Source organism: Impatiens glandulifera, chromosome 4 (assembly GCF_907164915.1).
Source record: "Impatiens glandulifera chromosome 4, dImpGla2.1, whole genome shotgun sequence".
Taxonomy (NCBI): domain Eukaryota; kingdom Viridiplantae; phylum Streptophyta; class Magnoliopsida; order Ericales; family Balsaminaceae; genus Impatiens; species Impatiens glandulifera.
This window is the reverse complement of record NC_061865.1, coordinates 11856311-11874263: the sequence shown is the minus strand read 5'-3', so window position 1 is coordinate 11874263 and position 17953 is coordinate 11856311. Positions and strand designations below refer to the sequence as shown.

Sequence of the window (17953 nt, the reverse complement as noted above, 5' to 3'; positions counted from 1 at the left end):
TTTAAAAAAAATAATAATAAATAATTTTTAAAGTTTCAAAATAGTGACTGATCAATAGGCTTGGCTATTTTAGCTAGATAACTGATGTGAAAACTGCAACTAATTTAATTACACCTATTAATTTATTAAATGTTATTATTAGTGCTCATTACTCCTATTAAGTTTTTTTTTTGGAAAAGAGATGATCTTATTTAATAAATGAAAATCAAAGTCCACAAAGTAGAAAACCAAAAATTAAATCAAGATACGCAACATATTGAATAACACAAGGAAACATAATAAACTTAATCTATATGACTAAAGAAAGCCAATAAGCCCACGAAAGTAAAGAAATCAGAAAGTCAACACATAACCATTCTCTCATAATTTTCAAACATCACTTGTGAATTGTGATTATGTAGGGCAACAAGTCTAAATGAGTATTCATACTTCATTCTTTGCACCAGTTAGCATAATTATTAGTGTATTTATTTGAGCTTCTGCATGTAAATCGCAAGATTAATTTTCATATTTGTTCTTCTGTTTATTCTTGGCCTTCCGACCACTTGCATTTATTTTGGTCCAAATCTCGGACACAATTGAAACAACATAACATTTTAGATCTTACCTTTGACTTCCAAGAACAATCCATTATTTTCTTATACTCCAACCTCTAGCTCATCTCAAGATCATTATACATTTCGTAACTCTATTTCATAAAGACAAAGAAATTGAACAATCAAATATGGTATGATGAATATTTTCCTCTTGTCTCCTACATAAATGGCACGGATGTCTCTTATAGCCAAACAAGCATTTGATTTTGTCCTTGGTTATTTATGAAAGACAATTCAAAGAATAAACTGATATTTAAGGACAACCTTTAGTATATGCTCCCAAGCTGAAAATGTTGCGAACTTGCTTCTTAACAATCCATTGATCAAATATGTTAATGTCTAACTGCCACCTAAGCCGGCTATGTTTGTTCTTCCCAATTAGTGATACAACGTTTCATTGACCATGAAATCATGCACAAAACTATTTCCACAATAGTTCTGTCACTAATTGTGCCTTAGTAGAACGGCCCTATATCGAGAAATTATAAGAGAAAGAATCAGCGTCTTCTATAATCTCCGACTTTCTGAATTTTTGATACAACTGGGACTGCATCATCAGAGATAGTGTTTCATCACCAATTCTCTCATTTCTCTGCTTCTGTGTCTTATTTTGAAGTATCAGTAATGAGTTGGAGGTAGAAGGAACTGTACTTTGAGCTATGGAGGAAGAATAACACGATTCATTATCAGGGTCATCATGTGCCAATTGAATCTCCTCAGCCTCTTTTGTTTGACAATCATCATCCTCATAAAGTCTAGCTAATGCTTTTTGGAGCTTGGTTATTATATCAGCCATAGTAGGTCTACCACTAGGATGATTACATAAGCATTCTTTGGCAAGATTGGCAAAAATGTTCAAACAGTTCCTAGGTACATGTCCCCTTAAGCTGGGGTCGATGATCTTTTCAACCGTTCCTGTTTCAAGATACTCTTTAGCCCAACGGTCAAGACTTCGCTCTTCCCCTTCTAAAGTTGTATCGAGGGCAGGCCTCCCGCATAGGATCTCCAACATAACCACACCAAATGCAAAAACGTCAGACTTCTTTGTCAATCTACGGGTCAAAAAGTATTCTGGATCCAAATAACCAATCGTGCCTTTAACAGTTGTGCTAATGTGAGTGTGAGATTGACTTGTAGTACCTGTTTTGCAAAGTCCAAAATCACCAATTTTTGCCACCCAATTCTCATCCAAGAGAATGTTTGTGCTTTTCACATCTCGATGTATGATGCTCTTCTCAGCACCTGTATGAAGATAATTCAACCCACGAGCCGCACCAAGGCAAATGTTGAGTCTCTGCTCCCAAGACAAATTAGGGACAGCAACATGATTTCCTTTACGATTGATTTTGTAGAGATGATCGGCAAGTGTCCCTCTTATCATGTATTCATAGACAAGTATCATTTCATGTCCTTCACGACAATATCCAATGAGAGACACGACGTGGGTATCTTTGAAATTAGACAACATTTCAATCTCTGTCAAAAATTCAGTTGCTCCTTGCCCAGACGTTGGATTCAACCGCTTTATCGCCACAGGCTTTTCTGGTACGTCAATACTCCCCTTGTACACTTTGCCAAATCCTCCTCTTCCTATCAATAATTTGTCATCAAAGTTGTTAGTGGCTGACCGTAGCTCTGATAGAGAAAAGCGACGGCACGACACATCTAGTTGTGGCGATGAGCCATTCTCTTTGCATATTTTTTCTCTCCAACCGCTTATTGCATAAACAACTACAGTCAAAGCGGTTAGTAAAGTTACTACTATGATAGTTATAATATCATGGACAACAATAGGAATAAACAAGGACTTGTGATGATCCGAGTGTTGGGAAGAAACAACCGGATTTACTCCTGCAAGGTTGTAATTATCTGGGTTGCTCAACTTGAACAACTCTAATGCCTTGAGAATTGCATCAATGGATTCATCTGACTCGGGATTCTGGTGAGAACATATAGTGACAAACAGATCATACTTACCTTCTCTTTTATTGCCTTCCATCTCAACCACATAATCCTTGTACAATGCAACTCCAATTTCACCACCCCATTTGATCAGTTCTCCCTTAGACTCAGCCATCTGATTGTTTATGACGATGCTGAATTTCCTTTCCCTAGAGTCCATAATTTCATAATGAAGCTCACAAAAGTGGAGCCGTATCAGGTACCTAAAGCCCGAATCAACCAATAACCTCCACGTGAAATTCAAACTCACCTGCTTGCTTGGATCCACAGACCAGGATGTTTGATAAACTCTCTGTGGGGCAATGAATGTGGGCATCTCTTTGTAATTGATCCGAGCAGTAGTTGTGATCTGAGAAAAACCTGATTCTTGCAAATGAACCGTATCATCAGACCACTCCCTGAACAAACCGGGGTCATGTATGGGAGAGATAGAGCTGCCCCCAACATTCAACCGCTTAACCAACTCCATAGCAGTGTTTTCCCCAACAACAAAGCGATAATTCTTTCCAACAACCTTAGCCCCATCATCACCAATTGGAGTATAGTACAATCCAGTAGGCATGGAGACAATTTCAATTCCATTAACAAAAGCATATGAACTGCTGCTACTGTTTGATGGAGAAAACAATATGCGCAGTGGTTCTTCAATGGTGATGCAGAATTCCTTAGTAAGCACCTTCAATCCTAAATCATCAGCAGTTGAAGAAGCGCTGAAATCGTTAAGCAGCGTGTAAGGGCCTGCTTTGACAGTAAAAAGGGCACCTGAGCGTTGGAAGCCGCCAGGGAACGAAGCTGGATAGAAGTGTAGCCGTATGAATTTGGGGCCAGGGCTAACTTGGAAAGTGTAAGTGAAGTCAAACATGGAAAGCTGAGCAGTGGAATAAGGAACATAATCAGTAGAGGTAAGTAACTTGTCAATGGGGGAGGCTTTGATTAGTCTTCCTGTAGATTGTCGGGATACAAGGGAGCTGGATTTGAGATCAACATCTCCAATCCATTGTTGGCCAGAAAAAGCAGTTGAGCTGCCAGAAGAACCACAGTTAAGGAAAATATTATCAAGTGGTGTGTGGGAGGAATCTGTACAAATCATGATGGAAAGGAAAAGATGAAAGAAGATGATGATTGAAGATTGAAGTGGAGTCATTGTTTAGATAGCCATGATTGATTATGAAAGAAAAACAGAGAGATGTGTCATGCCCCGACTTGGGACTGCAACCTTAACATGAACAATCTGTTGAGAAACTAGAATCAGCTAGATGATTGAAGGAGATGCAGCAGAACTATTTCATTTATATATTTATATATTAATCAGCACCTTCTTGAATACTTAATGTCTTACACATGGGCCTATCACCAATACCGTGAGAAACTGGAAGACTCCTATTTGGTAAGGATTTTGAAACTGTCATGCGGTAACTGATTCAATAACTGATTCAAACCGAACCGATTAGTGTGATTTTTTTCCACTTTGACTATGGATCGGGTTGTTCGGGGCGGGATGGTATTTACATACTCCGCACCATCCCCGAAATGAAAATATACAATATTTTAAATGATAATTGTTTATACTTATTTAATGTAATTCTCTTCTTTAATTAATGCAATTTATAATTGATGTTTTGATAATTTATAATTATATAAATTATTTTATTGTTTATATTTTAAATTTAAATTATTTTTCGTCTTTGGTGAACCGCGGGAAACCCTGATTGGGGCGGGATGGTTTATATTTAAAATCTCTGTCAGGATTGGGGCGAGATTGGTAGATTCGGGTGGGATGATAATGTGATTCCTTGAACCGCCCTATTGTGATTCTTACTCTTTGGTTACGTGTATTAAAAAGATGACTTAGTTTGGCTATGAAGGGAAAGTTCTTATGGGTCCTTTTATGCTATTTTTTTCCAATAGCATAACATATCCTTGTTTTCTGAAATAATAAAGAAAGACCGAATCAAACATGTCAAGATCAACTTACAAATTTTCAAATAAGGGTACAAGTCAAAAATTGAAAACTGCTTAGATGACTATTTCGCCTGCATTCTTATAGGTCATTTTTCTCTTATAAGTGACGGGTTCTCACTTCTCACCCTCTTTACTATATTGCTAAAACCTTTTAACATCAATTTCAGCTTAAAACCATAATAAACTACATATAATAGTCTAAGTTCCAACAATTTAAATTTTAGCAGTCTTACGTTTTAGTTGAACTTGCTGACTTGACTTGGAAAAAGATGATTTGATTCTACATATTACAATTAGTTTGTTTATACTAAAAAATTGTTTATTTTTAATTTTTTTTTTTTTTTTGTATTGTTTAGTGTTAGAAAAGTTATAATATAAATTATGAACCCTAAAAGGTAGCTTAAATGGTAAGAGTAGTTCCTAAGAGATCAAATGTCACGGGTTCAATTCTCAATTAAAATGTAAGTTGAAGTGTGTAATGTTTTGTTTCATCTTTGATACTATGTATGGTTAGTTTTGTATTATTTTGGTATTTTTTATTTGTAATATATATATATATGAGGAGTGATAGGGGGAATTTGAGGGAGAGAATGAGAGGATTGGTTGAAAAAATGGTAAAGTAGGAGGAAAGAGAGAAGAAAGATAAATTATTTAATTTTTAAGGCCTATCATATTGCCGCCGCCACGTCTTTCTCTCTCTTATTCTCTTACCAAATTCCCTCCCCAATTATTTATATATATATATTTATTTATTTATTAGTTGTGTTAGTTCGTATATATTATTTTGTTAATTGTCTTTGAAATTACTTTGTGATAAAAAAAAAAAATTGTTTGATTGATTTATCTCATATTTAATTATTTTGTATAAAATTCAAATTAATTTTGTTTCGTATTAATATATTTCTTTAGGATAATATTTATAATTGTGTGAATTAAGGGTATTTGTAAGAGAAGAAAGTTTATCATCCAAAATCCAAAATTAACATTGATTTCAACTATTACAATTTTTCTTGAGATTTTTTTTAAATTCATGTTTGTTTTGTTAATTATATTTTGGTTCACCTATGACAATTAGAGGTGTTCAATCGGCCGATTAACCGGTTAACCAGTTAAACGGTTTCGGTTAATACCAGTTTTGGCTTTTATATTACAAACCAGTTAATTGGCCGTTAATGGTATCGGTTTTACCTGTTCTGGTTCTACCGGCTTTGGTCGGTTCTGACCGGTTAACCGGGTTTAACCAGGAACCGATAATTCAATTTTTTTTAATTAAGTAATAAATTTATAAAATATATTTTTTTAAATTATTGTTTGCATTTTCCTATTATACTATTCTCCATCCTTTTTTTGTCTCTATTATAATATAATATAAATATATTATAAATATATTATATTATAATAATATGTTTTATTGATATATTTAGGAATATGTTATAATATATAATTTTACTGTAACAATATTATATATTTTATAGCTATTTTGTTAGGTTTGTATATGTTCTTTGAGAAAATTCAAATTCATTATGTCGATTAGTCTTTGACCAACCAAGTATAAGCGAATATGATAGAATTCCTTTCTTAACCGATAGAACGGGAAGTAAAATCGGTAAATTATAATTTATAACTTTGATTTTAGGTGTTTCCGTATTGGACGTGTTGGAGAGAAAGTTAAAACATAAAGTGAAGGTTGAACTCTGAAGACATTAAATTTTAATTTGCTTAACTATTTTGATTTTGTTAATTTATAATTCCTAAAAACAATTTTACATATTTTAATGAAATTATTTTAATTTATTTTTAATTTATTTTTGTAAAATTTTATATAGATTATAATGTTTTTTAAAAATTATTCTATAAAAATTATTTATAAAATAACTAATACAAATTATAAAATATAAAAATATATAATTAAATTATTACTGGTTTACCGGTTAAACCGTTAGAAAAATAAGGAAACCAAAAATCGAACCGTTTAACCGGTAAAAAATGATTAATTGGAACCGTTAGAACCGATTAATCAATAAACCGTTAAAATGAAACCGATTAACTATCGGTTGGGTTACCGATTTTCCGGTTTTTTTGCACAGCCCTAATGACAATCATAATTTAGATTATTATAAAATTTTGGATTTGTCAATATTAACAGCTAATCAGTAATTTTATGGTATGATAGGTAAATAAAAAATAATTTCACTTTAAATAATAATAATAATAATAGTAAACTAATATTTAGTTACACTAATCAATTAATTGAAAAAATAGTAAAATGTAAAATTGGGAGTGTTTTTCTTGGTTTGGTATGAGATTTTAGATTATAGAGATTTTTTTAATTTGGTATAAAGTTATGTTGTAGATCTCTATAGTGGGATTTTATTTTTCTTGTACAAGATATTTTTTTTTCAAAGATTAGTTCTTTAGATCATTGTAATTTTTGATAAGTATAATTATTTTTTTGGATTTTAAGAGTGACAACAATTATTTAAACTTGTATCTATTATTTACATTTTTTACAAGTGTGTTGTGTTTTCCGCAAAATCAATATTCAATGAAAAAACATTTAAATTTTTTAAACAAAATTGAATCACAGTCTATCTATGTGAAAAAATATATTGTTAAGAAAGCAATCCACATCCTCATTTAAAATTTGCATAGTAAAATTCAATGGACCCTTTTTTTTCCTCTTATTTTGTTTTTCTTTCTTTTTACTGAATTCAGAACCATTTTATTTACAATGAAAAAATCTAGTCATACAATACATTCACTAATTATAGTTACATTTAAAAAAATACAAATTAGTTACTAATAGAATTTTTACTTCTAAGAAACCATTTTTTTTGGGTATTTGATATTTTTCTTCTAAGGTGTGACTGGATTATCAAAACTTATTTTTCTTTTGGTTTATTAAATAAGTCTGAGATATTTTTTTACTGATTTAAAAAAATTAACAATTAAATTAAATATATATTTAATATTTTAATTATTTTAAATATTTTTTTAATAAACTTTTTTTAAATAATATATTGTTTTTAAGTAATAATTATTTAGCATTAAGTTTTATATAGTTCATAAATATTTATTATTTTAATTTATAATATTATTGTATAACAAAAGAACATTATTTAAAAAATATATATTAATAAATTCAATAATGAAAAAAACAATGAAAATAAAAAAAATATTGTCAAATATATTAAAATGAATTAAGAAACTGAAAACAAAATATTAAAATATTATTTAAATTAAAAAATATATGTAATTAAAAATCCAATATTTACAAAAAGATGAAAGTAGTTTCCAGAAAATACAAAATTGTCAAATGAAGATCCATAATTATGAACTTTTTTTTTCCTAAATAAACTAAATCAATTTTATCTTTAATATATTATATATCTCTAATATTTCTTAAAAAAATGTTAAAAAGTCTTTAAAAAAATAGCATACGACCTCAACACTATTCAAGTTTTCGGGCCGGTTGTGTAGATCAAACATCAAACATGTGCAAAAAAATTCAATAAAGAGCATATTTATCGAAGATCCATTTACGATAATATTTGTCAAGGCGAAAACCGTTAAAACGGTTCCATAAGTACATATTAACTCTAATTATCCCAATAAATCATATAGCAAAAAAAGAATTCATGAATTATTCTGCTCTATGAGATACTAATGGCTTAAGCTTTGAGAAAATGCACATCAATTGAGTTTATCCTCCTATTATAAGCCTGGAAGAATGATCTTCTAGATAAATGCACAATTCAAACAAACCTTTAAGAAGAAGAAGATGAAGTCGGGATCTTTGAAATCTCTACCAAAATCTTGTGCAGGGACTGTGGTTTCGAGAAAAATGGTGAATGGTCGCCACCTTTAAGACGAAAAACCTGTTCTGGTGGACTTTTATTTATCATGCTTTCTTGTAGCTCAATTGGCATGAAATTATCTTCTGGCGTCTCTATATAGAATCGCCTAATTGAACCATAATTGTTCTCCGAGAGTGTCAGTTTCTCCAAAACCGGTGCAAATGGAATCTGTCGCATTGAAACACATGCCAAAGCAACATCCTACATCGAAAAGTTCAATTATTTCTGAAACTGACAAAAAAATGTAAGATATACAAGCAAATGGGGCCATAACTACCTTGGAAGGACACTGATTAAATAATAGGTCTCTTAACAACGATTTGTCGAGATCAATTGAAGTTGGAGGACAATCCTTCCCATTCGCATACACAAACACTTGTGCTTGGTCCATTTCGTTTGAGTGTTCCTGAATTAACACCATAATGAAATCATATAAACATCAATATTCATAAAACATTCTCAAGTTAAAAAGCTCAAACAAAGTAAAAGGCAAAGAAACCTTTTGCGAAAGAATATCGAGTGTACTATGTCCACTTGTCAACATTGTTGCAGCTAAGAAAACTGCTCTCGAGATTTTGAGTGGGAACATTTCCATTGCGTATGATATACACGTGCCCCCGAAATCATGTCCTACCAAAATAACCTGCACAAATAAAAGAACAGTTCAAACTAAACTAATTTCCGCGATAAGGAACTTCTAGAAAGTGAAACGAGAATGACCTAAACCTTTAGAGGAGATAATCCAGTTTCAATCCTATTTCATTCATTCCTCTAAATGATACATACACTACTATTTTTATTTTTATTGTTTTACCCGAGTTTATTCCCTAGAAGAACCTCACTTAAATCAGAGCGTTCTTAGTGGAAATTGAATGAGACTCTTAGGCAACCACTTGACCCCGACTTATAAGCTACTAATCTACTAACTTTCTCTAGTAAGTACCATACCGCCCTTATACTACTACTAATACATCCTATGTTACAAAAATAAGGATGTAAAAGAGTAAATTAGTCCAATTTCACATTGAATGTGTAAAAAGAAATGGTTTAGAAGAGAAAACATTAGCCTTCAGCTGGTGATTGAGAAAAAAGACAAAATATAGCCAAAACAAGAATGGAAATAAGCTACCAAACCGTCATCACCATATTAAGAAGTTGTTTCCAAAACTTTTCTTTGTAAATCAGCTTCAAGTCTAGAACTTGTTTGGCAAGAACAACCCAGTTCAAAGATGTATTTGATTTAAAAATAAATAAATTAATCGGATAGATTTAGCCGGGGGAGGAAACAGTTGCTTATTTCATTCATCTACCATAGAATAAGGAACACACTTTAATTGTCCTATCTGTTCTATTTCTATTTCCATTTTTCCTCAACAAATCTATGCGAAAGATGAGATAAGCACTACTACATATGTAACAATAGTTCCTTTTATGAACCATCTTTTGTTTTCAGAAATAGAAGGGAAAAACGGAAAGCAATACCTTCTCATCTTGAGCAAGAGTTTCAAGAAAATCAGCAAGTGGCTTCACATATTGAGAAAGACTTGTAATTTTATTAGCATCAGATGAATGAATCCCAGAACCAGTTAAATCTATAGCTGTAACTCTGAATCCACCTTCTTCTAAAAGAGCTATTGACTTATACCAACACCAGGCACCAAAACCTCCTCCATGCACAAGAACAAAATGATTTGTCTCTATATTATCAAGCTCCAAATCCTGTCACTCAATTTTCACACAATTAGAAGCTAACCCATCAAAGGATAGAAGATTGAGCTAATTAAGAGTTGAAAATCTACTTCTGCACATTACAAAGTTCTACCAAGCAAGAAACTGTGCTATGATTTTGACATAAACTGCATCTCCATCTGACTCTAAGGCCTTGTTTATTAGTTTCGATTATAATTACAAGTATATTTGTATTTGTATTTGTATTTGCTTTCTTCAGCCACATAACCAAACACTTCTTCCCCTACCTGTAGCTTAAACTTATCATTAACAGCATCGGCTTCAATACTATCAAAAAGAAAAGAAAAAAGTGATCAAATCTATAACCAATACCTTAGTATACATGTTGTGAATCAAACCTCTAACCTGATATGACACTGTAAATAAAGCCTCTCATATAAAGAGATCCATGAAGTGAAGATTCATCATCAAACTTAACTTCTTTTAGCTACTTAAGCCTAAGATCCAGCAAAATAAAAACTTGCTCCTCTTTTCTCCTTTTGTCAATTAAGTTGTAGTAAAGCAAATAGGCAACTGAATGAAATGACAGGGTTGAAGACAATTGAAGAAAGGATATTGACAGCCTCTCCATGATCTTTATCAGAGAAGATTATTTTCGCCAGTACAGAAGTTAAGCAGTTAAGCAGGACAGGACTCAAAAGGTCTAGTAGCTAAACTAAGGGATCATTTACATTCATACTAAACTCAACTGTAATACCTTAACAGAATCAACTTGTAATCTTCCTATCCAGAAGCCCTATTGAAGTGGGGCAGCAGACAACTACTTGAACTATGAACATTTCCACTTTCATGACAGCCTTTCTTCAATGCGAAAGATGGGTTTATACTCACTCATACAAGAATCAAATTAAAGAATGTCACGAGTGAGAGTCCATTGATATATAGCTTAACCATGTCTAGAAACATTCTAGTTATATTCTCGTTTCCTGAAAACTAGATGCATTTGGATGATTCCCATAACCCTTTATCTCAGAAAATTCACGAAAAACGAATTAAAATTCAGCTAAAATTAAGGTAAAAGAATGTTTAACCGACCAGAAATAAATGAAACTTTACCCAAAAAAGTAGGATTTAGTGTTTTTTTTTTGTTAATTGGGCAATAACATATCAGAATTTTCTTTGATTACTCTTTGTAGGTAATGAACAACAATCCAAGATCTTCAGAAATGTAATAGTGCAATGGAAAGGAAATAACAGAAGCAAAATGTTAATAAATTAGGGATTAAGAATAAACAACCTGATTAAGAAGTTGCTGAGGCTGAAGCAGAGGATCAGTCAATGACCGCGCCCTAGTGCTGGAACTCCGTGGAAGGCCCTGCTGCTTCTTAGAGCTGGGAACCGAATACCGGAGAGATGCCGATCGATCGAAGGGCAAGGAACCTCCGCCGCCGTTCTGCAACTGTTGCTGCAAAAGAATCGCGGCTGCTGCGAGAGCCTGGTCATGAATTCCGGCATCATCGAACTTATCCTTTTTGGAGGATCGCATTCGAGTCCATCGATTGCTGGAATTGGCGCCGGTAGCCGGCGGATGATGAACTACCCGATGCGACGGCGTCTTCTTGACGGACTCGCTAGAGAAACAAATGCCCATCGTAACCGTCGCATGCAAATGATGTGCAGAGAAAGAGAGAGAGAGAGAGAGAGAGAAAGAGACGTGAAATGTGGAGATGGGAGAGATGGGGAAAAATGAGTTGCGGACTGTGACGCTGAGAAAGCTGGCGACTTTTTGTCATCAGATCATTCAGGGCTGAGCTGAGCCGAGCCGAGCCAAGCCAAACACAAGCAAATTAACTCCCCAAAATTCTTCGGGTCAGGTCGTAAACGAGTTCAATCGAGCCGAGTATCATATTACTCAAATTTGACTCAGTTTTTGTATATACTCGAACTCGACTCAATTTATATTATATATACTTGAACTCGATTGTGTATTAAAATTTATACTCGACTCGTTAACAACTCGAGCTACTCGAGTCCAAACTTAAAAAACTAAAAAATTAAATTTTATTAATTAAAATTACATATTTTACTAATTTAAATAATATCTCATACTTAATATATTTTAAGTTTTCAAAAGAGTTTTCGACCTTATTAGGAGCACAACTTGTATTCATAGTAATGTTAGAGATATGTTTGTTCATGATGATAATGGTTATAATGCTAATATCAGATTTCGTCGTAGACTCAACAACTTAGAGAAAGAGATATTGAGAAACTAATTAATCAAATCAAATGGACAAAATTAAACTATACAATTGATGATAATAAGATGATGTGGAAAAAATTAGATTTGTTTAGCGTGACCAAATACTATGAATCATTAAAGAAATTAGAGGCGAAAACTACCCTACAAATTTATTTCTTTGGATGGTGTGCCCTCCATGATGCTATCCTTACGGACAATACATTTCAATCTAAAAGAATCGTCATTGTGAGCCGATGTCACTTATGTAGGGAGGCAGAGGAGACCGCTTCAAACATTTTTTTGTATTGCCTTTACGTTGAACACATTTAGAGTTTATTGTGCAACATTTTGAGAATTAATTGGATTATGCAAAGGAGCATCAACGATTTTTGGTCTAAGTTGGTGAATCAATGCAAAAACGTTGGGCTTGAAAAGAAGTGAATTCATATTCCACCTACGACTTGGTGGACGATATGACTTGAAAGAAACATGAGAATCTTTGACAAAAAAAAAAGTAAGTTCAACAGAATTCTCAAAAGCCTTTTTTTATCACTCTTGCGGAGATCAGGATAGACAACACCATCGGTTCTGCTGGATGCATAGTAGATCTTCTTGATTAGGTCGGAAGAAAGTAAAGTTTTGAGGTTTCTTTTATCCAACCCTTTTGTTTTTTGAAATATGTGTTTTCCAGTTTGTCCCAATTTTTTTTGGTTTAGTTTCTAGTCGGTTTATTCCAGTTCACTGGATGACTTGTGGCTATTTTTTTTGGTGTGAGAGTGAACCATGAGCATGTTCTATGGGTGAGTTTTGGTTTTTGTCTTGTCCCTTAGGAATTTTTGTTTTAGACATTATCGGGATTGACTGATCTGATTTTGCTGGTGCTCTTCCGTGTTGGAATGACGCCAAACAATTGTTATTTTTTTATTGTTTTAATTAAATGAATTTATTAAAAAAATCACAAACTTATAATAAAATATTATTAATCATCAAATTTATAATATTTTTTTTATTATAAATATAAATTTTTATAATATTTATAAAGCGAGCTACTTGAACTGAAAATATAAAACTTAATCTCAGTTAAACCGATCGAATTTTGACCGAACTACTCACGAGCAACTTCTCTCGTAAACTTACTAAGAATATGTATTAATTCACTCATAAACTTAAAATAATATTTTTATCTCGTGGAATATAAAAATAAATAATAAGAAAATTCAAATTTTAAGGATCTTATTTAATAAACAAAAAAATTCAGGTTCATTCTAACTAAAATATGTTTATTTAAAGAGAGTTACTAATAAACTTGGTTAAAAAGAATAAGGGTATCCATAGAAATATCATATTACTTCACAAAAAGGAAGAAAAATACTTTTTATTTATGTGAATGAAGCAATAATGCATGGGGTACTGGTGGAAGGCTGAAGGAAGCTGGTAGTGGTTGTGAACTAACTACACATGATCATGATAATTATAAAGAAAGTTGAAAGTTGGAAATCCTTCCAATATGGCTTTTCAATTAATTTTATTGGTTGGCTCACAATGACCCACCTTTTCTTTTGGTCAACAAATTAATTAAGTTGATCAAGCTTAATTCATAATCTCATGATCTAAATGTAAGAAATCTCAAAGTAATCCTCTAGGAGGAGAACACAAAGACTATATAATTAATGACTTTTAAATTAGCTACCAATCTACAATATTGAAAATTTGACTATTTATTTTATGGAAAATACCAAAATTACAGTCAAGATTAAGACAAATCAAAATGAGATAATTGAAGACTTTTTGGAAATCTGGTTGACCAACACATTATGATGGTTGGTTGTCATCTCAATGAAAGATCTGTAAATATTATGGGTTAGAAGATCAAATATCTTTGATTATTCACTAAGATAACTCAACTACTATAAAGATTCTTTTACAAGATATTAAAAATCTCATATTCGATTCTTACTGTACTATATTAATTTGTAAGTTATTGTTATATGTGGGGTGAATGACAATTGAAATGAAATGGAGGTCAATGTCATAAGAATCCTTACTCCAAAAATAAACATGGGTGGTTATAGAGAAAAAAAAAAGACCATAGGAACTTATAAAACGCGAATATCAAGTTACTATGTGATCAAAAAAATAAATAAAATGATAATCATAAAAATGCGAAGTCCCACAACAATAACAAACAACAGTCAAATCATATATAATAAATTTAGATTTTAATATTAAAATAAAGAAATATATTATTCATTATTAGACTCGAAAAAGTTCGACAAACCATCGAACAAATATTATATGACCTCGAACTCAACTCGAATATTAAATGAGTCGACTCGTACTTAGTTTATAAAGTCAAACTTAAATCGAGTTTTGTCTGAGCGGTTCGCGAGCGACTCATAAGCAGTTTGACTCATTTGCAGCCCTAAAATACCTTCGTTAAAAAAAGATGCATTATCTATTAAAAAATTTACTATAATAAAACTCATTTTCTCAAACTCATCACTACTCAACATCTTTAAAATAAATAAATATTTATTTAAATAATTTCAACCGAAAAGAATAATGAATTATATATGACCTTTAACACATTTACATGTACAACTAGAATTGAAGAATTTCATATAATTTGATACTATTTGGAGACAACTTATTTAGTAAGTTAGGTGTAAATTAAAATAATCCAACAAATGTAATAGATGTATACCAAGAATGAATTAATTAGATTAATTAAGTGAGAAAGTTGGTATATATATATATAGGACCACATTCATGTAACAGAAAGAGAATGTCCAAACTTGTGGCCTTCTTCTTCTTAAGAGTTATCATTTAAAAATGTTTATATTAAATTGAATTGGTTATAATTAGGTCATGTGACATAGCACGATGATAAGACATATGATTATTAATTAAGAGCATGTGTAAGACATAATCATGGGATTTTCCATCATATGATCATATGCACATGATCCCACATCAACATGACACGTGGCTTATATAGTCATATACTTTAGGCACGATTATATATTTATGAGTTGGTTGTTGGTCTATCTTAACTGTCTTTGTCCCATTGATTATGAGATTATGTCATTTTTTTATTTATATTCACCTCTTCTTATAATATTTTAATATATAGTTTTGAAAGTTTGGGTTTGTTTCTATAGAAATCTAGACCCTCTTGACTTATTTACAAAATAAATAAATATTTTATGTTCAATTTTTATTAAAGTATGGTTTAGATAGTCACCCTGAAAATAAAAATATATATAATTATTACTAATATATTAAATAGGTGGACCATTATAAGAGAGATTAGTTAAAGAGGGACAAAGCATGGTGTTCATTGAATTCATGAGATAGTATGTTATTTAGTCCATTGGATCCTATCTTTTCAATCTCGTAAGTGTTCAAACGTGGACCCGGTCTATCTGTTCGCACGGAATCTCTATAGCAATGAGTTTTTTTTACCTCGATTGACTCGTACGGTTTAACGTAAATATGTAAAAACAAGAAGATAAAAGAGACTACGAATGATTTTACCCGCGAGAAGAGAGATATTTTTTTCAAGCATGATTAAAAAGAATAATTAATTATTCTCTTGCAATGGTTAATGTTAATAATAATTACTTACTAATCTAGTTGGTGTAATTCAAACAATAATGATATTTTTATAAATTCGTTTGGATTTGTAAGGTTTTCACTAATCAAATGAATTACCAGATCATTATATTGTGGAAAATATAACTCAAAGGATCGATCAAATTCAGATAAAAATGAATCTAGTTTGATTGATTAATTACACTCATATTCAGTATTAAAATTATAAAGTTTGAGATAGAACTTTTTTTTGGTGTCATAGAAATGGATATAAATTTAAGAAATTAAAAGTTTTGAGTTCATTTCTTACTTAAAAATGTTCTAATTTAAAGGGTGATTGATTTTGGAGTTAAATTTAACCACCGGATCCGTTGCATAAACAATAATAATAATTATTATTATATTATTATTATTATTATTATTATTATTATTGTTGTTGAGATAGCAAAGTCTGCACTGGATAAGCCCGCAAGACCTTCGACTAGATAGCCCAATCTTATGTAAGCCCAATTATTAAAAAAAAAATTGTTATTAAACCTAAGTTTGTTAATTATAATTAGGGTTTAGAAAAATTATTGATATTAAAGGTATATCGAAAACACCGTACCGTAATATATTGAAAATATCGACTTTTAAGGTATACCAAAAAAAAGGTAAGGTATGATACCGATACCGTAATTATTGGTACGGTAAATGTATAAGATTTTTAAAATTTTGGTATATCTCGATATACCGAAATACAGAAATACCGAAATAATATTTATAAGTTAATATATATATATAAATATATATAATACTTATAAGGAAATAATTAAATAAATTTGAAATTAATTTAATTATAGAAATATAATTTTTGAATAATATTAAAATATAATTAGAGGAGTGATAGAGAGAGAATTTGGTGAAGAAATTTGGTGAAAGAATGACTTGACATCACTTCATTGGTTGAAAAATGTAAAAGTTGGAGGAAAGAGAGAAAAGATAGAAATTATTTGATTTTTTCCAGCGAATAAGATTATGCCAAGTCATTCCCTCACCAAATTCCCCCACCAAATTCCCTCACCTAATCATTTCTCATATAATTATACTGAAATATTATTCAATATAAACAATCTCTACCTTACCGATGAGATTGATTTTTTTTTAAAAATTAATATATTTTTTAGGTATCAAAGGTATAATATCGATACCCTATCGAAAATAAGGTATACCGAAATTAAGGTAAGGTAAATGTATGAATTTTTTGTATACCGAAATTAAGGTAAAAATATGAATTTTTTGTATACCGAAATTAAGGTATATTGAAACAAGGTATACCGAAATCAAGGTAAGGTAAAGATATGCATTTTTTGCATACCGAAATTTTAGGTAAGATATAAGGTATGGATAAAATATTAAGGTATATCATACCGACCCACCCCTAATTATAATGGCTAGTATGGTTAAATTATTTTATTTTTTCTTCTAATTTTATTATCTAATTTGTTAATTTACAAATAAAAAAAATTAATACGTACAAGGTTAAATTAAATAAAAATAATATTCGCGTATTAAGGCGAATATAAACTTAATTGAACAACATTATAAAAAGTATTAAGGCTCGGTTCTCTTTCAGTTTTTTTTAAAACTCAAACAAAATTAGTTTTTCAATCAATCAACTCTAAACAATCACATCACTCATTTTATTAACAAAAATATTAAAATATTTTATATTTTAAATTATTATATTTTAATTTATTTATTTATATATATCAATACATACCTTTTAAATCTTTTTATCAAAAATAATCATCACATACCAAAATCATCAACAATCATTATTTTTTTCTTTCTCTAATTTATTTTAAAAAACTTCAATCCAAACAAAGCCTAAGGAATGATGAAACATGAACTAAATATGAATTCTTAAATAAAAAGAATTAAGTACGGGTATTTAATTAAACTTGTAAAGACACTGAGCTAAGAATATAAAAGGAGTTGATAGCTTGACATGATCTTTAACCTAGGGAAATTTGACGAAATGGCCTTCAAGATGTCTTATTTAATTTTAT

At 30.9% G+C, this 17953-nt stretch overlaps 2 protein-coding genes across 2 annotated transcripts; both read right to left on the bottom strand.

Annotated features, from left to right (window-relative positions):
• Positions 1-1033: 1033 nt before the first annotated feature.
• LOC124934735 (receptor-like protein kinase FERONIA) lies at positions 1034-3702 on the bottom strand. The gene has a single exon (XM_047475247.1). The coding sequence runs from the start codon at positions 3700-3702 to the stop codon at positions 1066-1068; it is 2637 nt and encodes an 878-aa protein (XP_047331203.1). The 3' UTR covers positions 1034-1065.
• Positions 3703-8027: 4325 nt separating this feature from the next.
• LOC124936674 (putative methylesterase 11, chloroplastic) lies at positions 8028-11817 on the bottom strand. The gene is made up of 5 exons (XM_047477190.1): positions 11364-11817; positions 9860-10096; positions 8877-9020; positions 8655-8783; positions 8028-8578 (listed from the first exon to the last, which is right to left on the bottom strand). The coding sequence occupies exons 1-5, from the start codon at positions 11715-11717 to the stop codon at positions 8288-8290; spliced, it is 1155 nt and encodes a 384-aa protein (XP_047333146.1). The 5' UTR covers positions 11718-11817; the 3' UTR covers positions 8028-8287.
• Positions 11818-17953: the final 6136 nt, after the last annotated feature.

Coding starts and splice junctions, on each gene's coding strand:
- LOC124936674 (XM_047477190.1), bottom strand. CDS start 11,717: ATGGGCATTTGTTTCTCTAGCGAGTCCGTCAAGAAGACGCCGTCGCAT. Junction 9,021..9,859: donor CTCTTGCTCAAGATGAGAAG/GTATTGCTTTCC, acceptor TTATTTGTGCAG/GTTATTTTGGTAGGACATGA. Junction 8,784..8,876: donor TCGATATTCTTTCGCAAAAG/GTTTCTTTGCCT, acceptor GTGTTAATTCAG/GAACACTCAAACGAAATGGA.
- LOC124934735 (XM_047475247.1), bottom strand. CDS start 3,702: ATGACTCCACTTCAATCTTCAATCATCATCTTCTTTCATCTTTTCCTT.